Source organism: Triticum dicoccoides, chromosome 3B (assembly GCF_002162155.2).
Source record: "Triticum dicoccoides isolate Atlit2015 ecotype Zavitan chromosome 3B, WEW_v2.0, whole genome shotgun sequence".
In the NCBI taxonomy this organism is placed as follows: domain Eukaryota; kingdom Viridiplantae; phylum Streptophyta; class Magnoliopsida; order Poales; family Poaceae; genus Triticum; species Triticum dicoccoides.
Genome location: NC_041385.1, coordinates 686,939,409 through 686,965,058, shown reverse-complemented (window position 1 = coordinate 686,965,058; position 25,650 = coordinate 686,939,409). Strand labels below are relative to the sequence as shown.

The 25,650-nt window shown below is 48.5% G+C and overlaps 1 protein-coding gene across 1 annotated transcript; it reads left to right on the top strand.

The window, feature by feature from the left end:
• The first annotated feature begins 3,731 nt into the window (after positions 1 to 3,731).
• Positions 3,732 to 4,602, top strand: LOC119281841 (protein SENESCENCE-ASSOCIATED GENE 21, mitochondrial-like). Its single transcript, XM_037562261.1, has 2 exons — positions 3,732 to 3,882; positions 4,131 to 4,602. Exons 1-2 carry the CDS (start codon positions 3,839 to 3,841, stop codon positions 4,360 to 4,362), a joined length of 276 nt encoding a protein of 91 aa, XP_037418158.1. The 5' UTR covers positions 3,732 to 3,838; the 3' UTR covers positions 4,363 to 4,602.
• The last annotated feature ends 21,048 nt before the right edge of the window (positions 4,603 to 25,650 follow it).

The following is a 25,650-nucleotide window of genomic DNA, read 5'->3' as shown; positions in this document are numbered from 1 at the left end:
CGGTGATGGTTCTAACCTTGTACTCACCGCCGATCGTGGAGATTTGGGATGGCATCGATTTGGGAGGAGGGTTAGGATTAGTGGAACTGCCGTAATGTGAATGGACGGGACGACTAGGAGCGAACCGCCGTAGTATTGAAGGACATGCGGGGACGAGTAGGAGCGAACTACCAACGTGTGAACGGCAGGGTAGTGGCTTTCCATTCTCCCATGACACAGGCTTCCGAGAGCCCTTGGATCTTAGAACGAATGGTTGCATGGCGTGATTCTAGACCTATGGGTGAATATCCTATCTTGGAGGGTTATTCTGCAAATTTTCAGCAACTTAGCATGCGACCTTTTGATCTCAGATCCAAGGGCTGCCATCATCCCGTATCATGGTCGCGCCTACCACGACCGTCGCGTAGCTCGCGCGGCCGCGCCCTTGGAGATTTAACACAGTGCGTTAGACTATCTGAGTTGGCATGTCATACATAGTCATCACTTAGTCACTCATACTACAACAAGGTTAGCTATAAGGTTGGCTATAAGTGTATTTATTTTTTTAATCCTCTCTATCTCTTTCTTCGTACTCCCTCCGTCTCATAATTTTTGACGTGAACGGCAAGTGCTCTGCCTTTGCATTATAGAAGAGGGAAAACAGTCCAGTTAATAGGGAAACCGGACCCGAAAACCATACAACGCGCGGTTAATATGGGAAACCAGCAAAAACCAGACCCAACAACTCATGGCACATCATCTGTGCCGGAAACAAGAGCCCCCAGACATAGGAACGGAGGCCATGCCTTGTATCCAACAAAGACGAACTCCGCAAACACCCACAAACTCTCTACAATGGCAGCACACCGAAGTGCACCCTCCGTCCCATAATATAAGAACGTTTTTGACACTAGGACACAGGGAGTACTAGTATTTATTGCATTTGCCAAGGAGTGACCTCTTCCAATGAAATGGTGTTGCTAAGTTTGCTTCATTTAATTAGCTATAGACTCAAAATTGTCTTTTCACCTAGGTACACGCGCTTAGCACCGTTTCTTTCTTGGGTCACCAAACTAGTCTCTCTCTTCTTGATTAACTTGCCACATCAGACTTTATGCCTATGTGGCAAGCTTAACACCTGTAGGAGCAAGTAAAAGTAAGTACAATAGTGCGCTTTACATGGCATTTTTGCATATGTGGAGGAAAGAGAGGCAAGGAAAAATTAGAGAAGTGGGCTCTCATGCAAGAGCCAGCCTCTACTACATGGTGGAGCATTGGGAGAGGCACCTGTATGGAGGTGGTCAGGAATCGGGAGACTCACGCCGGTCGTAGCGTTGTAGTTAAAATGATAATGGCAAGTCAAATCACGGGGCCCCACCTGTGCAGCAGTAACTCGTTGTCAAATCACACAGCCCTACGTTTGCAGCAGCCTACTCCCTCGTCTTCTCGCGTCTCTGTCGAACCGACTAGGCGGAACTGCCCCGCCGCCTATCGCGCAGGAAAAGCCCTGCCCTCGACTTTTAAATAGTATACAGTATACTGATTTTGTATCCATGGAGCAAGGCGTCTAGAAAACGGTGGTACACATGTACGGAGTATACAACACGCCCGTCGCGTTCGCGTCGCACCCCAGACGGTCGGTCGGTCTGGCACACTGCTCTCCGAATGGAACACACGTCATATTGCATTTGCACATACATGTGGGACGGCAATTGAGAACTGACCATAGGCACACTCCCCGGCGCCGCAAGTCTGGTGACTCATCATCGTACTTTCCGGTCCGCGTATCCTACAGGATCAACATTGCTGGTATTTCCCAGCAGAGATCGATGTCTTCCCAGTTGCGTGTGTGGATATTACTTTTTTAATGATGGCGCAAAACTTAGGCGACAACTACAATAGTGCACCATTACCATGTGCGTGATGAAGAGGATGGACGATTCACCGAGGACTAGATTTTTTCTTTTGTTTTAGGGGTTTTCTTACAATGATGTCGTTTGATTAATATACTTTTTCGGGTTCCTTAAAAGATACATGATGTTAAGCAGTGCTCAACAAGAGTGATGCATCAGTTGGCATGCAAGAACTCAGGATCGGGCAACGCACAAGGGAGCAATAAGTTTTGGATTTTCTCCCTAAAAAGGGAAACACTCGCAAGCGTCGACGTCGGCCTCCTCGAGAGCGTGACTTATGCCCCCTGGCCTACCGACTGCTTATCTTCATCCCTAGCCTTATCTACGCACGAGAACATTCACCCATTCTCCTTCCTCTCTGCATCGGTTGTATCTCTCTCATCCCCTCGCATCTCGCCACATCCATTAGTTAACAGTCCCATAGAGGGCCTCAACTGGAGGCCGGTGTTGCAAGTATGCCGCTCGGAGAGTGATGGAGTAGAGGGTGTTATGATAAAACAAAGGGCAGAGGATAATGTGACTTGCTTCCAACGCAGCCCTATTGGTTAGGCATCAAAATACCAACAGTTGGCGGTCGGGCTGGTCGTTCTGGCACATCACTGCAAGGAAGCTGCTCGGAGGTGCTAGAGTTGAGGCCAGTGTTACAAGGTTCTATTTCGATCCGTTGGCTGGCGACCGTGCGGGTTGTGCTGGTGGGTGTGTTGCAAAGTCTGTGACCCGTGCTGCTTGAGGCCGACGCAAGCCTGCTTGTTACTACTAGTGTTGCGTGCACGATGGGTTGTTGAGGACATCGGGGGTTGCAATCTCTCATATGTCATGGTGGCACACGAGTTGTGTTGCAAATGTTCCGGTACAGAGCGCAACATAGGTCATACTGCAACCGACAAACACAACACAACTCATGTTGTAAATGGGCCAGATAACAGAGCGGTGAATTGCCACAAATGTTTTCCCCGGCGTAATATGATCCATGTTGCAACCGACAAGTGCAACATTTCTCATGTTACAATCGTGGTCAGATAACACGATAGGGACCATCATGAATGTTTTCCTCAACACAACGTGAGTAATGTCACACCGATGAGCGCAATATGGCTCATGTTGCAAACGGATGGATCGCCGTGAACGACTGCCGTGGGTAGATCGGACGGTTGTGGCGCAAGATCCAACGGCTCTAAAGGCGGCGGATCCGACCGGTACGTGAGCGCCTAAAAGAACAAGTCCAGGAATTCCCGGGCCGTGCAGTCGCCTAACATTCGGGATCTCTTACCTAAAAAAACATTTTGAATCTCTTACAAAGAAGCCGTTAATTCCGCGCCGCATATTCGCATGGGCTGATGGGCGCGCACCGAACAAAAGCACATACTGCTACGATGCTTTTTCGTGACACACATCTTAGGTTGTAGCATCTGTTCGAGCGTGACACCGAACCTTTGGAGGCAACATTGAATGGACCTGCCGGTCCGGCGTGCGATCCGTGTTGGCGCGCCGAACGAACGAACCTTTGAACAGTGGCCACGACAATACAAAAATCTATCGAAATTCCATTCCCGGCGAGAGGAGACGCGAAAGTTGTCGTGGCTTTTCCCCTGGTTCTGGTTCTGGTGGTTGGCCAGCGAATTGGTCTACAACACATGGCCGTGGTGGCTCCTCCACCTACAGGCCAACTTGGCCGCCACGGATTCCAGAGACCGGTATCCCCGCCGCCTTGGCCTACACGTGGCCAACGACCTTTGATTCGGTAGGCGTATGGCCGTCTTCCATGAGCCTTCGTATCCAACCCCTTCCGTGGCTCTCAGAGTTCGAGCTCCTCGCTTCATGGTCTATATAACGAGGCCCTCCCCGCACGCTTCCTCCTCACATCGCACATAATTTTAGAGACATTTTACAAGAGAGCACATCGAGAGAAAATAGAAGAGAAGAGAAGAGAACATATCCTGATCCCCATGGAGAGAGTTGCATCGCGCTGCGTCAGCCTTCTCGCACAAAGGTCAGCTTTTAGCCGTCATATATACGGGATGCATTTAGATAGAACCTTGTTATGTACTACTCCCTCCGTCCGAAAATACTCGTCGAAGGAATGAATATATCTAGACGTATTTTAGTTCTAGATATATTCATTTTTATACATTTCTTTGACGAGTATTTCCAGACAGAGGGTGTATGTCTAACACTGTCTCACGTGTAGTACTTTGTCATTCTGTACTGATGGTTCTTTGCTGATATCGTGCGTTGTAGGAGGGGCTACTCCGCGGCCGCGGCCATGGTGAAGGGAGCTAGGAGGAGCGCCCCCGCCGCCGAGGAGAAGACCGCTGTCGCGGCGAAGAGCGCAATGGCGGCCAGGAAGGAAGTGGGCGCTAGCGCGGAGAAGGCGGCGTGGGTGCCGGACCCGGTGACCGGGTACTACCGGCCGTCGGGGGCCCCCAAGGAGGTGGACGCGGCCGACTTGCGCGCCAAACTGTGCTGCTAAGCAAAGCAAGCGAACTCATTGACGGCCGCCCACTAGAACATTTCTTCCCTTAAGCCTAAGCATAAAACTGAAGATTGTGAGGCGTTTCCACAGCTCTGATCGAGCATGGCCACTTTCTCCTAGCGCGACGTGTCTAGGAGAATTCGCACTCGTAATTCTCTTTCTCAATGTTCTCTTGATACAAGAATATAATTTTGTACTGATTGATTAAATAAATTTTTTTTCAAAACGGAAGCAAAAGATTTGCCTCATCGATTAATTAAGAAGAAGAGAATTGCCCAGTTAATTAACGAAAAACCAGGCGAAAACTGATACATATAGACCACATGCGGACTACTCGCTAAGAACCAAACTCCATAACCCTACTATCAACCCGACAAATACACATAACATGTAACAATCATGAACCCTCACACTTCTATGCCTCAAAGAAACCCCCAACAAAACCAAGGTTGCATACATTAAACGCCACCAAATCCACGGAGATGGAGGACAAAGGGACTGAGTATCCTTCATTAAGCAGCCGCTGACGCCTTACCAACGACACCACTCTTCTTGCCTATGGTCCGGAGAGCCTTCTTCACCTTCTTTATTTTGCCCGTAGAAACCTCCTCCGCTAGGAGGCAAGCAATCGCCTTGCCACACCCAGGAGAAGCTACCTCCAAGGAGGCGAGCAAGCGGCCAAGCTTTTTCAGAAAGACTACCTCGTCAATACGTGCCATCATAGCATCACGGTCAAAGATGGGCGACCGCATGGGCTTCGTCACCTCAGAATTAGGTGCCAAAGCACCTACCTCATCACCTGCAGACGCCAAAACTCCCAATACAGGTCATGAGGAAACTGCGGACCGCGACATGAGCACGCCCGCGACGGGCGACCGCGCGGCGCCGCTGCCGGGCTGATCTCCTTCCTCCAACCTCCCCTGCCTCCGGCGGCCCCGGATCTGGAAGCTCCGCCCCGTGCGCTCGCCGCCCGTCCCAGCTTTGCTGCTCGTCGTGCCCGAGCAGCCCGTGTGGAAGCTGCGGGAAGCCGCGTCCGCAGCGGCCCCATGTCCGCGACGGCTGCGCCGTCATCATCGTCGGCCGCTTCGGCCCCGTCGCTCACCGCCCTGCTCTGGCCACCGCGCTCGCCGCGGCCTTCCTCGCCGGACGCAAGGCTGGCCCGGCCATGCAGGGGCGCCTCGTCCCTGCGCCGACCAACCAACCTCCGCCGCCCGCCGCCCCCGTCCACCTTGTCGCGGCCCCCGCGCCCCTCCACCAGACCCCACCGGCGACGGCCACGCTGCCAGCGCCTCCGACCCCGCACCCGCGGCCATTGCCTCCGGCCTGTCGGCTCCGGTTGGAGAACGACGGCCGGAAGGTCTCCCGCCCGTGTTCCCCGAAGGCTGCAGCGGCTTCCGCTCCGGCTGCAGCGGCGAGCTCTTTGGCCCAGCCGTCCGTCACCCCCGCCTGCTTTGCTGGTGCCGCCTTCGACCATCTACTAAAGCCACCGGCGACAAGCCCCATCGGTTCCCCATCACTCGATCCAGATCAGGCGGATCTGGATCCCGTCTCTCGACCGGCTCCGGCTGTGCTCGGCTCAACGCATGTCTCCCGTTGCTCCATCATCCATGGCGAGGGGGGAGTGGCGGCCTCTCTGGACGCAGCTTCAGCTCCTCTCGCCTCTGTTGCGAGCGAAGGGCTCGTCGTTCAGGCGCCTCCGGTGCATCCGGGCTGGGGAAATTGGCGAGGATGTTTCGACCGGGTGGCGGCGTCAACAGTTCCTATGGCTCCATGCGAGAATGCTTTGGGAGGTTGGCAGCTCGTCTCGAGAGGGCGCCGCTCGGCTCCTGCTGCTTTTCGTCGCCTTGCTGTCAATGTGCGGAGTCCCCCTCCGGCGTGGCTGAGAGACAGGTGTTTTCGGTGCCTCTATCGAGGTCACCGAGCATACTCTTGTAGGGATCCAATTCGATGCACGGATTGTCTTCGATCCGGCCACATCGCCCGCTTCTGCCGTGCTGAGAAGCATGCCCATGCTTCACCACTCCAATGTCCTGCTCCATCACCTGCATCCATCGATGATGTCTCCATGACAGATGTGCAGTTCCAACCTATCTCGACTGAGCAAGTTGGGTTGGCGGAGGAGACCGAGCTGCTTCGCATCGAGCTTCGTGATTGCCTAGTGCGAGCCGGGAATGTTTTGGGGAGGGCGGAGGCCGCTCTTGCCTAACTAGAGGTGGTGCCGGATGTGTCTTCGCTGCCTGAGCTTCAGATTGGGGTTGTGCCCGATGTGTCCTTGCTGCCCGAGATTCAGGTTGGTTCTGCCGATGGGGAAGCATGCATGTATGGAGATCTCTCCCCTCGTGCTACATCCTGTCGGTTGCCGTTGCCTGCCGTGCCGATTACTTCTGGGAGTGAAGTTGTTGTCGAGGTCGTGGCTCCGGTGCTGCAGATTATGCCTGAGCTTCAGAAGGTTTGTGGGGAGCCTACTTCGCCTATTTCGATGGTGCTTCCTAAGGAGATGGGGCCGCTTGGAGGAAACTTGGTGATGTCGATTGCGACCTCTCCGCCGTCATTGGAGCCCATTCAGACGCCCGACTTTGTGGACTGTGGAGGTTTGGCTGCTACTATTGATTAAATAATGAGTAAACTGATTATAACGACGTGGAGTTTGTTCATCAACACCGTTTCTAGCTAGTGTGTTTCGGCAAGTATAGCATCTACTCATATCAACGAGGTCCAGCAAAACGTACAGATTGTCCTCACTATTAAATCTGATATGGAGCTTGACAAGTGAACTCAAAAGCATCCCAGAAAGTCATGATTTACATCAATCGCACGAAGGGGTGAGGACAGTTTATTGTTACCGTTGACATATACAATCACAAGCTTCTCCAACAAATTCTTTAATAACATGAATGGAATCCATTTCAAGAAGTCCGGATTTAAATATGTGTCATCCAAAAGAGATATTTAGAGCAACTCTAGGAGAGCCGCTATTAACGACCCCATCATTGCAATAACCGCTCATATGGCGATTTTGTCCGAAAAAGCAGGTCTAGCATAATCTCATCCCACGCTCGATGCTCCGATCCTCTCGCAAACAACATCCTCTCGCGACCCCCTCCTCCCTCTTGCGACCCCCTCGTGCCGCCACCCAGGGCGACGCCAGGGGGACCGACTCCTCGCGCCGCCAGCCTTCCCGCGAGGCAGATCTCTGCCGCCGCTGCCGCCGGCACTGGCGGTGGTGGCGGCGGCGCCCGATGCCTAAAGGGCTAGGGCAGGAGGGAAGCGACGGATCTCCCATCAGGCAACTGGGGCGCCTCGTGCGGGGTGTCTTCGCGCAGCAGCCACGATGGCGTCCTGGCTGTGCGGCGGCAACCGGCAAACCCAGGGATGGTGAGGTCCTCCGTCGGATTCTCCGCTATGCGATGGGCGCGGCGGTGGCCGTGGATCTGGCGTCCCGACCAGATCCGTCGTGGTTCGGCTATGGCCGGTCGGCGGCGCATGATGGGGACGGGGTGGGGCAGCCGGAGGTCCTCAACCGGCTTTCCGACAGCACCATACATCTTCATGGCGAGGTTCCACCCGGTTCCAGCCAGCCACAAGATAGGGACGACGTGGCTTCCGGTGAAAATTGCGCCTGACTGCGGTCTTGGCGGACGATGGCGACGTCTCGGACGTCGTTCCCTTCTCGAGACATCGTCGTTGCAGGTCATGTCAACCTGATCGGGAAGTTCTGGGGGAAAACCCTAGATCTGGGTCTACCGGATCAGACGACGATGGCGGCTTTGGTGTCGTTCTCCCTCCTGGGGCATCGTTTTGGAGCAAGTTCTGGTTGGAGGGGACAAGAGGAGGAGTGGTGATTCATCTTGCCCATTGACGATGACGGATCTCGGGGGTGTGGCGCAGTGGAGACTCGGTGCCCGATACGCGAAGATGGACTCGCGCAAGAGGGTGACGTTGTCTGGCGTCGTGGTGGCGTCGGCGGCAGCTACACCGGGCAAGGTAGATGCAGCAGTATAGCTCTGAAGATGGATTGGTGGCAGGTGGTTGCGGCGGCCTCATACCCGGCAGGCGTCCTGGTTGAGGAGCACGCCGGACTGGTGGGTGCCCATTCCCGGCAGGCGTCCTGGTTGGGACCTCAGGTCTTAGATGTTAGGTTTGGCTGCGAGGTTTGCTTGGTATTAGGCCCAGACTATCAGTGCCCCTTCATCAACTGGATAGGAGTAGCAACAGATGTTGCTTAGACGGTGGCTTTAGTCTTACCATTGTATGACTTTGTAAGGTCTTGTGTTAATAATTAATAAAATGGTTGTATGCATCATCCAGATGTAGAGGCCTGGGGTCTTCCTCCTTTTCTAAAACACGCTCGATCCTCCATCGCCATACTTTTTGGAGGCTACTCCATATTCGAGATGACACCATTGGAACAATGTCGCCACAAGACGAAACCTACTACATAAAGGATGAGAGACGATAATCCCCTCCCGTCTATCCCGTGACGTCGAAACGACAACCAGATGCGGAAGGCCAGAGATTGATGTTGTGACATCTAGGGTGTCTTTTGGGGCTCATGTTTAGATCTTCTTGTTTGTCCCCTTTAACTTTCGAGCCAATTACACCATCGATGCTTAAACTTGACGAGAAAAGTCAGTTTAATAGCAAAACATGTGTCATACATAGAATTGGTGCCATAACTTGGCTCGGGCGGTGGGGATTCGAACCCTCAACAAGTTGCTCGCATGCATGCGTGGCTAGCCAGTCGAGCCCGTACACTTGTTTGAAAAAGAAGGTGGCTGAGTGCCAACCTTATATTTCAAAACAGGCTAGGCCTGATGAAAGGTTAGTTACAAAGCTTGCCTAGTGCACCATGGTGCAAAACACAAGCATCCTTTGAACGACAGAGGAGAGCTAGGGGAAAGGGGGAAGTTACATTTGGCATTCGACAAGACTAGCAACCTAATTTTTGGCTCCAGACTTGTAGATCATTCATGTCCTGCTGCCTTGTAGCTCTATAACTCCAAAGACGAAGCAAGTCTGCCGCATAAAAACAGACATATGTCTCAGTCCATGCTTTGGAATTGAAAACCCTATCATTCATTGCATGCCAAAGGGTAATGGCGCAGGCAGCAAAAGCAACATTCCATTTGTTCTTGAAGTCCAGTTGACGGACTGCTTGCTCCACAAAGGTCAGGATATCAGGTGATGAGCATGCCAAACTATCCAGCATCAACCTGCTCCATATAGTACAGGCCGCAATGCAGTGTAACGCCAAGTGATCATTGGATTCAATAGCAGGGCAGCCATCACAATGTGCAAAAGGAGCAACCGCAGACTAGCACTTCTTAACCATGTTATCCCTGGTATTAAGACGCCCCCTAAAAGCGAGCCAGAGGAGGATCCTGTGTTTAAGAGGTGTCAAAGAATCCCAAATCCAGCTGTCGAGGCTTGACCCTGCCCCACGGAAAGAAAGCAGACGGTAGAAAAATCTGGTGCTTAGATGACTAGAGCTCAACGCAGGTGCGCGCTCATCCTTTTGCAGGCTACTCGGAGCCACACCGGAGAGGAGCTGGTTCAGTGCCATCAGCTCCTACTTAGCAGCTTCAGAAAGATTAGGGTGGAGCTGCACCTCCCAAGTTTCTTGCGATCGCTATGAGTGGACAAAGCAGTTTGGATTGTAGCAAAGGAGTATAACATAGGGAACACCAACAATAAAAGGCCATCGTCAAGCCACTGATCATGCCAGAAGGACACCAAATCTCCAGATCCTAGAACACATCATGAAGAATTAATAACCATAGGGATGAGATCTTTGAAACCTTTCCAGATGGCTGTGTCTCTGCTACTCACACCCTGTGGTATAGTCCCCCTACAGTACTGCAAGGCAAATCAGTGAAGGAAATATGCCCTAGAGGCAATAATAAATTTATTATTTATTTCCTTATTTCATGATAAATGTTTATTATTCATGCTAGAATTGTATTAACCAGAAACTTAGTACATGTGTGAATACATAAACAAAACATATTGTCCCAAGTATGCCTCTACTAGACTAGCTCGTTAATCGAAGATGGTTATGTTTCCTAACCATAGACATGTGTTGTCATTTGATGAACGGGATCACATCATTAGGGGAATGATGTGATGGACATGACCCATCCATTAGCTTAGCATTATGATCGTTACAGTTTCATTGCTACTGCTCTCTTCATGACTTATACATGTTCCTCAGACTATGAGATTATGCAACTCCCGAATACCGAAGGAACACTTTGTGTGCTACCAAACGTCACACCGTAATTGGGTGATTATAAAGGTTCTCTATAGGTGTCTCCAAAGGTGTTTGTTGGGTTGGCATAGATCAAGATTAGGATTTGTCACTCCGTGTTTCGGAGAGGTATCTCTGGGCCCTCTCGGTAATACTCATCACTATAAGCCTTGCAAGCATTGTAACTAATGAGTTAGTTGCGGGATGAAGTATTATGGAACGAGTAAAGAGAATTGCCGGTAACGATAATGAACTAGGTATGATGATACCGACGATCGAATCTCGGGCAAGTAACATACCGATGGCAAAGGGAACAAAGTATGTTGTTATGCGGTTTGACCGATAAAGATCTTCGTAGAATATGTCAGAACCAATATGAGCATCCAGGTTCCGCTATTGGTTATTGACCGGAGATGAGTCTCGGTCATGTCTACATAGTTCTCGAACCCGTAGGGTCCGCACTCTTAACATCGCTGACGATATGTATTATGAGTTATGTGTTTTTGATGACCGAAGTTTGTTCGAAGTCCCGGATAAGACCACGGGCGTGACGAGGAGTCTCGAAATGGTCGATACATAAAGATTGATATATTGGACAGCTATGTTCGGACATCGGAAGTGTTCTGGAGAAGTTTCGGATAAAACCAGAGTGCTAGAGGGTTATCGGAACCCCCGGGGGAACTAATGGGCCTCGATGGGCCTTAGTGGAGAGAGAGAGGGGCGGCCAGGGCAGGCCGCGCCCCCTCCCCGTTGGGTCTGAATTGGACTAGGAGGAGGGGGCAGCGCCCCCTTTCCTTCTCCCTCTCCCTCTCCTTCCTTCCCCCTCTTTCCCTCTTGGTGGAAACCTACTAGGACTTGGAGTCCTAGTAGGATTCCCCTCTTGGGGGCGCGCCAAGGAGGGCCGGCCGGCCTCCCCTTGCTCCTTTATATACGGGGGCAGGGGGCACCCTAGAACACATAGGTTTATCTCCCAATCATGTGTGGTGCCCCCTCCACAATTACACACCTCAATCATACCATCATGGTGCTTAGGTGAAGCCCTGCGCCGGTAGCATCCTTATCACCGTCGCCACGTCGTCATGCTGATGGAACTCACCCTTGTCCTCAACTGGATCAAGAGCACGAGGGACGTCATTGATCTGAATGTGTGCTGAACGCAGAGGTGTCGTGCGTTCGGTACTTGATCGGTTGGATTGCGAAGAAGTTTGACTACATCAACCGCGTTATTGGAACACTTCCGCTTTCGGTCTACGAGGGTACGTGGACACACTCTCCCCTCTCGTTGCTATGCAACACCTAGATAGATCTTGCATGATCATAGGATTTTTTTTTGAAATTATCGCGTTCCCCAACAGTGGTATCCGAGCCAGGTCTATGCATAGATGTTATATGCATGAGTAGAACACAAAGAGTTGTGGACGATAATAGTCATACTGCTTACCACAAACGTCTTACTTTGATTCGGCGGTATTGTTGGATGAAGTGGCCTGGACCGACATTACATGACCACGTTCATGAGACTGGTTCTACCGACGTGCTTTTGCACAAAGGTGACAGGCGGGTGTCTGTTTCTCCAACTTTAGTTGAATCGAGTTTGACTACGGTCGGTCCTTGTTGAAGTTTAAAACATCACACTTGATGAAAAAACGTTGTGGTTTTGATGCGTAGGTAAGAACGGTTCTTGCTAGAAGCCTGTAGCATCCACGTAAAACATGCAACAACAAAGTAGAGGATGTCTAACTTGTTTTTGCAAGGCTTGTTGTGATGTGATATGGTCAAGGCATGATGTGATATAAATTGTTGTATGAGATGATCATGTTTTCTAACAAAGTTATCGGCAACTGGCAGGAGCCATATGCTTGTCGCTTTATTGTATGCAATGCAATCGCCATGTATTTGCTTTACTTTATCACTAAGCGGCAGCGATAGTCGTAGTAACAATAGTTGGCGAGATGACAAGATGCTACGATTGAGATCAAGATGTCGTGTCGGTGATGATGGAGATCATGATGATGCTTCGGTGATGGAGATCATGAGCACAAGATGATAATGGCCATATCATGTCACATATTTTGATTGCATGTGATGTTTATCTTTTATGCATCTTTTTTTGCTTAGTACGGTGGTAACATTATAAGATGATCCCTTACTAAATTTCAAGGTATAAGTGTTCTCCCTGAGTATGCACCGTTGCTATAGTTCGTCATGCCGAGACACCACATGATGATCGGGTGTGATAAGCTCTACGTTCACATACAACGAGTGCAAGCCAGTTTTGCACACGTAGAATACTCGGGTTAAACTTGACGAGCCTAGCATATGTAGATATGGCCTCGGAACACTGAACCAAATGGTCGAATGTGAATCATATAGTAGATATGATTAACATATTGATGTTCACCATTGAAAACTACTCCATCTCACGTGATGATCAGACATAGTTTAGTTGATTTGGATCATGTGATCATTTAGATGACTAGAGGGATGTCTATCTAAGTGGGAGTTCTTAAGTAATATGATTAATTGAACATTAATTTATCATGAACTTAGCCCTGATAGTTATTTTGCATGTCTATGTTATTGTAGATCAATGGCCCATGCTACCATTCCTTTGAATTGTAATGCGTTCCTAGAGAAAGGTAAGTTGAAAGATGATGGCAGCAACTACACAGACTGGGTCCGTAACTTGAGTATTATCCTCATTGTTGCATAGAGAAATTACGTCCTGGAAGCATCATTAGGTGTACCACCCGCACCAGCAACTGCAGACATTGGGAATGCCTGGCAGAAGCGTGTTGATGACTACTCGATAGTTCAGTGTGTCATGCTTTACGGCTTAGAGTCTGGACTTCAAAGACGTTTTGAACGTCATGGAGCATATGAGATGTTCCAAGAGTTGAAGTTAATATTTCAAGAAAATGCCCGAGTTGAGAGATATGAAGTCTCCAACAAGTTCTATAGCTGCAAAATGGAGGAGAATAGTTCTGTCAATGAACACATACTCAGAATGTCTGGGGTGCCATAATCACTTGACTCAGCTGGGAGTTGATCTTCCAGTTGATACTGTCATTGACAGAGTTCTTCAATCACTGCCACCAAGCTATAAAGGCTTCGTGATGAACTATAAGATGCAAGGGATGAACAAGACTATTCCCGAGCTCTTCGTGATGCTAAAGGCTGCGGAGGTAGAAATCAAGAAGGAGCATCAAGTGTTGATGGTCAACAAGACCACTAGTTTCAAGAAAAAGGGCAAAGGGGAGAAGGGAAACTTCAAGAAGAACGACAAAAAGGTTGATGCTCAAGAGAAGAAACCCAAGTCTGGACCTAAGCCTGAAACTGAGTGTTTCTACTGCAAAGGGACTGGTCACTAGAAGCGGAACTGCCCCAGGTATTTGGCGGATAAGAAAGATGGCAAAGTGAAAGGTATATGTGATATACATGTTATTGATGTGTACCTTACTAATGCTCGTAGTAGCGCCTAGGTATTTGATACTGGTTCTGTTGCTCATATTTGCAACTCGAAACAGGGGCTATGGATTAAACAAAGATTGGCTAAGGACAAGGTGACGATGTGCGTGGGAAATGGTTCCAAGGTCGATGTGATCGTCGTCGGCACGCTACCTCTACATCTACCATTGGATTAGTTTTATACACTGAATAATTGTTATTTGGTGCCGGTGTTAAGCATGACCATTATATCTGGATCTTATTAGATGCGAGACGGCTATTCATTTAAATCAGAGAATAATGGTTGTTCTATTTGTATTAATAATATCTTATATGGTCATGCACCCTTGATGAGTGGTCTATTTTTGTTGAATCTTGATAGTGATGATACACATATTCATAATATTAAAGCCAAAAGATGCAAAGTTGTTAATGATAGTGCAACTTATTTGTGGCACTGCCGTTTGGGTCATATCAGTGTAAAGCGCATGAAGAAACTCCATGTTGATGGACTTTTGGAATCACTTGATTATGAATCACTTGGTGCTTGCGAACTGTGCCTTATGGGCAAGATGACTAAAACTCCATTCTCCGGAACAATGGAACAAGCTACTGACTTATTGGAAATAATACATATTGATGTATGCGGTCCAATGAGTGTTGAGGCTCGTGGCGGGTATCATTATTTTCTTACCTTCACAGATGATTTGAGCAGATATGGTTATATCTACTTAATGAAGCACAAGTCTGAAACATTTGAAAAGTTCAGAGAATTTCATAGTGAAGTGGAAAATCATCGTAACAATAAATAAAGTTTATACGATCTGATCATGGAGGAGAATATTTGAGTTATGAGTTTGGTCTTCATTTGAAACAACATGGGATAGTTTCACAACTAACGCCAACTGGAACACCACAGCAAAATGGTGTGTCCAAACGTCGTAACCGTACTTTATTGGATATGGTGCGATCTATCATGTCTCTTACTTATTTACCGCTATCTTTTTGGGGTTATGCTTTAGAGACGGCTGCATTCACTTTAAATAGGGCACCATCAAAATCCGTTGAGATGATGCCTTATGAACTGTGGTTTGGCAAGAAACCAAAGTTGTCATTTCTTAAAGTTTGGGGCTCCAATGCTTATGTGAGAAAGCTTCAACCTAATAAGCTTGAACCCAAATCAAAGAACTGCGTATTCATAGCATACCCAAAGGAAATTGTTGGGTACACCTTCTATCATAGATCCGAAGGCAAAATCTTTCTAAGAATGGAACCTTTCTAGAGAAGGAGTTTCTCTCGAAAGAAGTGAGTGGGATGAAAGTAGAACTTGATGAGGTAATTGTACCTTCTCCCTTATTGGAAAGTAGTTCATCACAAAAATCAGTTCCAGTGATTCCTACACCAATTAGTGAGGAAGTTAATGATGATGATCATGAAACTTCAGATCAAGTTACTACCGAACCTCGTAGGTCTTCCAGAGTAAGATCCGCACTAGAGTGGTACGGTAATCCTGTTCTGGAAGTCATGTTACTAGACCATGGTGAACCTACGAACTATGAGTAAGCGATGATGAGCCCAGATTCCGCGAAATGGCTTGAGGCCATGAAATCTGAGATGGGATCCGTGTATGAGAACAAAGTGTGGACTTCGGTGGACTTTCCCGATGATCGGCAAGCCATAGAAAATAAATGGATCTTCAAGAAGAAGACCCACGCTAATGGGAATGTTATTGTCTACAAAGCTTGACTTGTTGCGAAAGGTTTTCCACAAGTTCCAGGAGTTGACTACGATGAGACTTTCTCACCCGTAGCAATGCTTAAGTCTGTCCGAATCATGTTAGCGATTGCCGCATCTTATGATTATGAAATTTGGCGAATGGATGTCAAAATTGCATTCCTGTATGGATTTCTGGAAGAAGAGTTGTATATGATGCAACCAGAAGGTTTTGTCGATCCAAAGGGTGCTAACAAAGTGTGCAAGCTCCAGCGATCCATTTATGGACTGGTGCAAGCCTCTCGGAGTTGGAATAAACGCTTTGATAGTGTGATCAAAGCATATGGTTTTATACAGACTTTTGGAGAAGCCTGTATTTACAAGAAAGTGAGTGGGAGCTTTGTAGCATTTCTAATATTATATGTGGATGACATATTGTTGATTGGAAATGATATACAATTTCTGGATAACATAAAGGGATACCTTAATAAGAGTTTTTCCATGAAAGACCTCGGTGAAGCTGCTTACACATTGGGCATCAAGATCTATAGAGACAGATCAAGACGCTTAATTGGACTTTCACAAAGCACATACCTTGATAAAGTTTTCAAGAAGTTCAAAATGGATCATTCAAATAAAGGGTTCTTGCCTGTGTTACAAGGTGTGAAATTGAGTCAGATGATGCGTCTCCAACGTATCTATAATTTTTGATTGTTCCATGCTATTATATTGTCTATTTTGGATGTTTAATGGGCTTTAATATGCTCTTTTATATTATTTTTGGGACTAACCTATTAACCGGAGGCCTAGTGCCAGTTTCTGTTTTTTTTGCATATTTTAGTGTTTTACAGAAAAGGACTAACAAACGGAGTCCAAACGGAATGAAACCTTCGCGAGGATCTTTCTTGGACCAAAAGCAATCCAGAAGACTTGGAGTTGAAGTCTGGGACTCTACGAGGAGGCCACGAGGCAGGAGGGCGCGCCCAGGGGGGTAGGCGCGCCCCCCACCCTCGTGGGCCCCTCGTAGCTCCACCGACGTACTTCTTTCGCCTATATATACTCTTATACCCTAGAAACATTAGGGGGAGCCATGAAAACACTTTTCCACCGCTGCAACCTTCTGTACCCATGAGATCCCATCTTGGGGCCTTTTCCGGTGATCTGCCGAAGGGGGAATCGATCACGGAGGGCTTCTACATCAACACCATTGATTCTCCGATGAAACGTGAGTAGTTTACCACAGACCTGTGAGTCCATTGTTATTAGCTAGATGGCTTCTTCTCTCTCTTTGATTCTCAATACAAAGTTCTCCTTGATGTTCTTGGAGATCTATTCGATGCAATACTCTTTTGCGGTGTGTTTGTCGAGATCCGATGAATTGTGGATTTATGAACTTGATCATCTATTAGTATTATTTGGTTCTTCTCTGAATTCTTATATGCATGATTTGATATCTTTGCAAGTCTCGTCGAATTATCGGTTTAGTTTGGCCTACTAGATTGATCTTTCTTGCAATGGGAGAAGTGCTTAGCTTTGGGTTCAATCTTGCGGTGTCCTTTCCCAGTGACAGTAGGGGAAGCAAGGCACATATTGTATTGTTGCCATCGAGGATAAAAAGATGGGGTTTATATCATATTGCTTGAGTTTATCCCTCTACATCATGTCATCTTGCTTAATGTGTTACTCTGTTCTTATGAACTTAATACTCTAGATGCATGCTGGATATCGGTCAATGTGTGGAGTAATAGTAGTAGATGCAGAATCGTTTCGGTCTACTTCACACGGACGTGATGTCTATATTCATGATCATTGCCTTAGATGTCATCATAATTATGCGCTTTTCTATCAATTGCTCGGCAGTAATTTGTTCACCTGCCGTAATACATGCTATCTTGAGAGAAGCCACTAGTGAAACCTATGGCCCCCGGGTCTCTTTTCCATTATATTGAATCAACTTGCCAATTTCTATCGTCGTTTATTTTTATTGCAATCTCTACTTTCCAATCTATACAACAAAACTACCAAAAAAATTACTTTACTATCTCTATCAGATCTCATTTTTGCGATTGCCCATGAAGGGATTGACAACCCCTTTATCACGTTGTCTGCAAGGTTCTTGATTGTTTGTGCAAGTACTAGGTGACTTTTGTGTCGTCTCCTACTGGATTGATACCTTGGTTCTCAAAACTAAGGGAAATACTTATGCTACTTTGCCGCATCACTCTTTCCTCTTCAAGGGAAAACCAACGCATGCTCAAGAGGAAGCAAGAAGGATTTTTGGCGCCATTGCCGGGGAGATCTACCCAAGTCAAGCCATACCAAGTTCCCATCATAAACTCTTCTCCCTCGCATTACATTATTTGCCATTCGCCTCTCGTTTTCCTCTCCCCAACTTCTAAAATGATTTTCAAAAACCTTTGCCTTTTCTTCGCCCCTCTTCTGTTTGATCTTTTGTTCGCTTGTGTTACCATGTGCCATATTTTTTCTTGCATCTCCGCCTGCTAAAAGTTTATGGATCCTCATCCACTTGCCAATCTTTTTAAGAGATCCAATTATGATGAACCTATTGCTAGTGAGTTGAGTGCACTAGATTATCTTTATGAGGTTTTTCTTGAAATTCATGAATTTGGAAATTGTGATGAAGTACTTTATGAAGTGATTCACGATACAACTTTGAATAAAAAGCATGATTGCAGTGATTTTACTATAAATTATATTGATATCAATTGTGCTAATAATATGCAAAACCCTAAGCTTGGGGATGCTAGTTTTGCTATGCCCACTACTTGTTGCAATGATCATGATTGGGGTGATTCTTCTTATGCTCTTGAAAATTTATTTAAGCCCCATGATGAATATGAGATTGATAGTAGTGTTTGAAATATTATTGGAAGTGGGTTTGGAAGAGTGTCAACTTTAGATCCCACATATTTGGAGAATGTTCAATATTATGAATTTTTTGATAAAAGTGGGTTTGGAGAGGTCATGACTTTAGTTAATGTTAATCCCACTATTTTGGAAGAGTGTCAACTTCGCATGCATGTAGATCATGTTGAAAATATTTTATGTGATAGCTATTTTGTTGAATCTGCTTATGATCCCACATGTAATTATTATGAGAGAGGAAAATATGGTTGTAGAAATTTTCATGTTACTAAATTACCTCTCTTCATGTTGAGATTGCTATCGTCTCTTTCTTGTTCCTTGAATATGATAGTCTTTGCTTGCTATGATAATTTGTTTGCCTATAAGATGCCTATGCATAGGAAGTATGTTAGACTTAGAAGTGTTTTTCACGATGCTCTCTTTGCGCTTCAATTCTTGTCTTTCATGTGAGCATCATCGAAATTTCAATGCCTAGCTAAGGGCGTTAAGCGATAGCGCTTGTTGGGAGGCAACCCAATTTTATTTTTTGTTTTTTAGTTTTTCTCCTGTTTAGTAATAAATAATTTATCTAGCTTATTTAGATGTGGTTTTATGTTTTAATTCGTGTTTGTGCCAAGTAAAACCTTTGGGAAGACTTGGGTGAAGTCTTTGCGATCTTGCTGTAAATAACAGAAACTTTTGCGCTCACGAGAATAGCTGTCATTTTTTACTGGAGAGTGCTTTTAGTCTGTATCTTTTTGAAGATGATTAATAGACAAATTCCTCACGTCCACCAATTTATTTCAGAAATTTTAGAGTTACAGAAGTATTCGGAAGTTACAGATTGCTACATACTGTTCTGGTTTTGACAGATTCTTTTTTTCGTGTGTTGATTGCTTATTTTGATGAATCTATGAGTAGTATCGGGGGGTATGATGTTGTTGAATGTAGCAATAATTCAAAATTTTCCAACGTATCACCAAGATCAATCTAGTAGACTCTAGCAACAAGAGACAGAGAGGATGTGCATCTTCATACCTTTGAAGATCGCTAAGCGGAAGCGTTACTAGAACGCGGATGGTGGAGTCGTACTCGCGGCGATTCAAATCGTGGAACATCCGATCTAATGCCGAACGGATGGCGCCTCCGCGTTCAACACACATACAGCCCGGGGACGTCTCCTTCTTCTTGATCCAGCACGGGGAGAGGAGAAGTTGAGGGAGAACTCCGGCAGCACGACGGCGTGGTGGGGGAGCTTGCAGTTTTTCGGCAGGGTTTCGCCAAGCACTACTACTACGGAGGAGATGTTGGAGAGGGGAAGGGCTGCGCCAGTGGAAGGGTGCGGCAGCCCTCACACCTCTCCACTATTTATAGGGGCAAGGGAGAGGGGGCCGGCCCCCTCCAGATGGATCTAGAGGGGGGCGGCGGCCAAGGGGGGAGGCTTGCCCCCCAAGCCAAGGGGGCGCCCCCTTTAGGGTTTCCCCCCAAACCCTAGGTGCATGGGCCCTAGGAGGTTTGGCGCCCAGCCCACCTATGGGCTGGTTCCCCTCCATATTTGGCCCATAGGGCCCTCCGGGGCAGGTGGACCCTTTCGGTGGTCCTGGTACAATACCGATAAAACCCCCCGAACACTTCCAACGACCGAATAAGGACTTCACATATATAAATCTTTATCTCCGGACCATTCCGGAACTCCTCATGATGTCCAGGATTTCATCCGGGACTCCGAACAACATTCAGTAACCACATAGTAATTCCCATAACAACTCTAGCGTCACCGAACCTTAAGTGTGTAGACCCTACGGGTTCGGGAATCATGCAGACATGACCGAGACATCTCTCCGGCCAATAACCAATAGCGAGATCTAGATACCCATGTTGATTACCACATGTTCGCCGATGATCTCATCGGATGAACCATGATGTCGGGGATTCAATCAATCCTGTATACAATTCCCTTTGTCAATCAGCATGTTACTTGCCCGAGATTCGATCGTCGGTATCCCAATACCTCGTTCAATCTCGTTACTGGCAAGTCTCTTTACTCATTCTGTAATGCATGATCCTGTGACTAAGTTCTTAGTCACATTGAGCTCATTATGATGATGCATTACCGAGTGGGCCCAGAGATACCTCTCCGTCATACGGAGTGACAAATCCCAGTCTCGATTCGTGCCAACCCAACAGACACATTCGGAGATACCTGTAGTGTACCTTTATATCCACCCAGTTATGTTGTGACGTTTGGTACACCGGAAGCATTCCTACGGTATCCGAGAGTTACACAATCTCATGGTCTAAGGAAATGATACTTGACATTAGAAAAGCTCTTAGCAAACGAACTACATGATCTTGTGCTATGCTTAGGATTGGGTCTTGTCCATCACATCATTCTCCCAATGATGTGATCCGGTTATCAATGACATCTAATGTCCATGGTCAGGAAACCATAACCATCTATTGGTCAACGAGCTAGTCAACTAGAGGCTCACTAGGGACATGTTGTAGTCTATATATTCACACATGTATTACGATTTCCGGTTAATACAATTATAGCATGAACAACAGACAATTATCATGAACAAGGAAATATAATAATAACCATTTTATTATTGCCTCTAGGGCATATTTCCAATAATCTCCCACTTTCACTAGAGTCAATAATCTAGTTACATTGTGATGAATCGAACACCCATAGAGTTCTGGCGTTGATCATGTTTTGCTCATGGAAGAGGTTTAATCAACGGATCGGCGACATTCAGATCCGTATGCACATTACAAATATCTATGTCTCCATCTTGAATATTTTCACGAATGGAGTTGAAGAGACACTTCATATGCCTGGTCTTCTTGTGAAACCTGGGCTCCTTGGCAAGGGCAATAGCTCCAGTGTTGTCACAGAAGAGAGTCAACGGGCCCGACGCATTGGGAATAACTCCTAGGTCGGTAATGAACTCCTTCATCCAGATTGCTTCATGTGCTGCCTCCGAGGCTGCCATGTACTCCGCTTCACATGTAGATCCCACCACGACGCTTTGCTTGCAATTGCACCAGCTGACTGCCCCACCATTCAAAATATACACGTATCTGGTTTGTGACTTGCAGTCATCCAGATCTGTGTCGAAGCTAGCATCAACATAAACCTTTACGACGAGATCTTCGTCACCTCCATAAACGAGAAACATATCCTTAGTCCTTTTCAGGTACTTTAGGATATTCTTGATTGCTATCCAGTGTTCCATGCCGGGATTACTTTGGTACCTTCCCACCAAACTTATGACAAGGTTTACATCAGGTCTGGTACATAGCATGGCATACATAATAGATCCTATGGCTGAGGCATAGGGGATGACACTCATCTTTTCTCTATCTTCTGTCGAGGTCGGGCATTGAGTCGTGCTCAATTTCACACCTTGCAAAACAGGCAAGAACCCCTTCTTGGACTGATCCATATTGAACTTCTTCAATATCTTATCAAGGTATGTGCTTTGTGAAAGACTGATGAGGCGTCACGATCTATCTCTATAGATCTTGATGCCTAATATGTAAGCAACTTCTCAAGGTCCTTCATTGAAAAACATGTATTCAAGTAGGCCTTTATGCTATACAAAAGTTCTATATCATTTCCCATCAATAGTATGTCATCCACATATAATATGAGAAATGCTACAGAGCTCCCACTCACTTTCTTGTAAACGCAGGCTTCTCCATAAGTCTGCATAAACCCAAACGCTTTGATCATTTCATCAAAGCGAATGTTCCAACTCCGAGATGATTGCACCTGCCCATAGATGGAATGCTGGAGCCTGAACACCTTGTTAGCATTCTTAGGATCGACAAAACCTTCCGGCTGCATCATATACAATTCTTCCTTAAGGAAACCGTTAAGGAATGCCGTTTTGATGTCCATTTGACATATCTCATAATCATAGAATGTGGCAACTGCTAACATGATTCGGACGGACTTCAGCTTTGCTACGGGTGAGAAGGTCTCACTGTAGTCAACCACATGAACTTGTCGATAACCCTTAGCGACAAGCCGAGCTTTATAGATGGTCACATTACCATCCTCGTCAGTCTTCTTCTTAAAGATCCATTTATTTTCTATGGCTCACCGGTCATCGGGGAAATCCGTCAAAGTCCATACTTTGTTTTCATACATGGATCCTATCTCGTACTTCATGGATTCAAGCCATTTGTTGGAACCTGGGCCCGCCATCACTTCTTCATAGTTCGAAGGTTCACCGTTGTCTAACAACATGATTTCCAGGACAAGGTTGCCATACCATTCTGGTGTGGAACGTGTCCTTGTGGACCTACGAAGTTCAGTAGCAACTTGATCCGAAGTTCCTTGATCATCACCATTAACTTCCTCTCTAGTCGGTGCAGGCACCACCGAAACATCTTCCTGAGCTGCGCTACTTTCCGGTTCAAGAGGCAGTACTTCATCAAGTTCTACTTTCCTCCCACTTACTTCTGTCGAGAGAAACTCTTTCTCTAAAAAGGATTCGTTCTTGGCAACAAAGATCTTGCATTCGAATCTGAGGTAGAAGGTATACTTTCGGAGTAAATGACCACGGGTAGCCTAACCGACTCCCTTTGGCCCTTAGAAAAAACAGCGGGCCGACCGAACCTTGAAGCACCCAAGACGCGGGGCTGCCCTCCTCCGGCCGGCTATCTCACAGGCCGGCTACCGGAGGCGGCCAGGCCCTAAACTCTCTTGGAGGACGCCATTATGGGGCCGATTCCAAGAAGCCGGCCACGAAAAGACCGACTCCAAGAAGCCGGCCCAAGAGAACCGACTCCAAGAGGCCGGCCCCTGGCAGGCGGCCAGGGGCCGTGCCCTAAAAGTCTGCACCCTCCCATAATGATGATGGGACGGGGCGTGGCAACAGTGGACCCAGCCACCCCCGAATCTCGGAGCACGCATGGCTACAGTACGCCGTACAGGACAGCCATCACCCGTCCGGTGTGGCACTGTTGCCATGTTGATCATGACGCCCTCCACAACGGGCTGCCAGTACGGCCCATAGGCGGCGGGCCCCTTCGGTCAAAGAGACGCTTGAAGGCGGCCTGGCCTCCCCCAGCCGGCCTAAGGCATGGCCAGCTTCCTATAGCCGGCTTGCTCCCCTCCTTAGGGCGCGCGCACCATTAAGGAGACAAGATGAGGTAAGGCTACAGTGAGAGCGTGCAAGGCGGTGGCACTGTAGCCATGCTTACCTCGACAAAGCCCTCGTCATCAGAGGCGAGGCAACAGTAACCAGCCCCCGACAAGACCCCCAAGCGGTGGGGCCGGCCTGTCGGCCAATGAGCCGGCAGCCGGCGGGACCCACCAGTCGGCGGGCCCCAGCAACCGGCGGAGAAGCCGGCGGCCATAGACACTAACGGCTAGGGCCCGCGCCCAACCGGATTACCATTGTACCCCTAGGGGGTAGGCCTATATAAACCCCCCGGGACACCCATGCAAAGGGTTGATCTGATAGAGTTTAGGATGCCACCATAGGGAGAGAAGAGAGCTAGCCTTGCCCTTCTTCCCCCTCCCACCGAACAGCTCAAGGAGCCTCTTGTAGCTTCTTATCGATCTAGTGATCATGCGGAGACACCGCAAAGCAGGAGTAGGGGTATTATCTCCACGGAGAGCCCCCAACCTGGGTAAGATCCGCCGGCGTGCATGTCTTCGCCTTATCCCGTGTCCAGGCACCGGCGATGTCTTACTGGCTCCCACAATGATAAGCCATCCGTTGGCATATGTCGCACCTACCACCCGACATTTGGCGCCCAGCGTGGGGCCAGGCGCACCGTCGTCCGGAGACCTGCTCTGGACGGGAACCCTTTTCCTCCCCAGCGAGCGTAGCCAGCCCGGCACGCCCGATAGCGCTTGCCCCGACACGCTGCAAAGCGTCGACGACGACTGTGCAGCGAGATGCCTTGCCGATCTTCTTGGCGAGGCTCGCATCTCCGATGAGCCCGCACCCGACGCGAGCATAGGCTGCCCCGAGAGCCGCCTCATCAGCCTCCTCGACCAACTCCACGTCTCCGGCGAGCCTACCGCGGACTTGGAGTCGGTCGGCTCCACCGACCCGATGCTTGTCGACTCCGACACGGCGTCGCTCGATGCCTTCCCCACCAACATGATCATCTTCGACGATCCTCTCTCTCGGGCCGACAGCGGCGGCAGCACCGTCACCGAAGTGCTGGTTATCAGCCATGACGTCACCTCCAACGAAAACGCCTGCGACGCCCTGCAGGCAACGCTGCACGATCTTTCCGCCCCCATCCCGGCGGACGCTGACACCGAGACGCTGGAGGCACGCCGCCTTGCTCTCCTTGCGGAGGGCCAGAGGATAGCCTCCATGGGACGCCTCACTGAAGCCCACCAGTGCGAAGTCGACCGTGCCGCCTTCGGTACGCCGCCTCCAGAAGGGCCAAGCCGAGTCGGCGTCGTCAAGAAACGCGGCGCGGCCATCGCCGGCATGCTGGGAGCAGACCGCCCAGTCTACGCCACACCCCTCGAGAATCTACGCGCCGCCCAGTCGATCGTAGACGAGCTAAATGGACTGGGGGCCGACGAGCTCCCCTACATGACCAGACGCATCCAGCAGCTAATCAATGCGACCGCAGAGCGGCACGAAGCCGGCGTCCGAGCTGGAAGCCCCACTCGCCAAGAGCACGGCGCGACGTCACGTACGTCGACTGCGGGCGGTACCCGTGCAAGACAAGAGAAGGAGCCGGCTGCTAGCCGCAGCCGGACTCGAATCACCATCGAGCGCAACGCCGAAGGCCGCCCTCGAGGTGGGGAATGACAAGGCGACCTGCCCCCTCCTCCGCCTCGTGGGGAGAGATATCCCACCGCGCCGCCTGTCGCGCATCCGACTCTCAGCGGTCGACTTGGTCGCCGCAAAGGAGTCGGCGAGAATGATGTTCGCCATCGGATCGACCGCCTTGCACGATCCCTGGCCCTGGAAGAAGAAGATGATGTCGGCCCGCCTTGTTTCGGCCCCCGCATCCGCGAC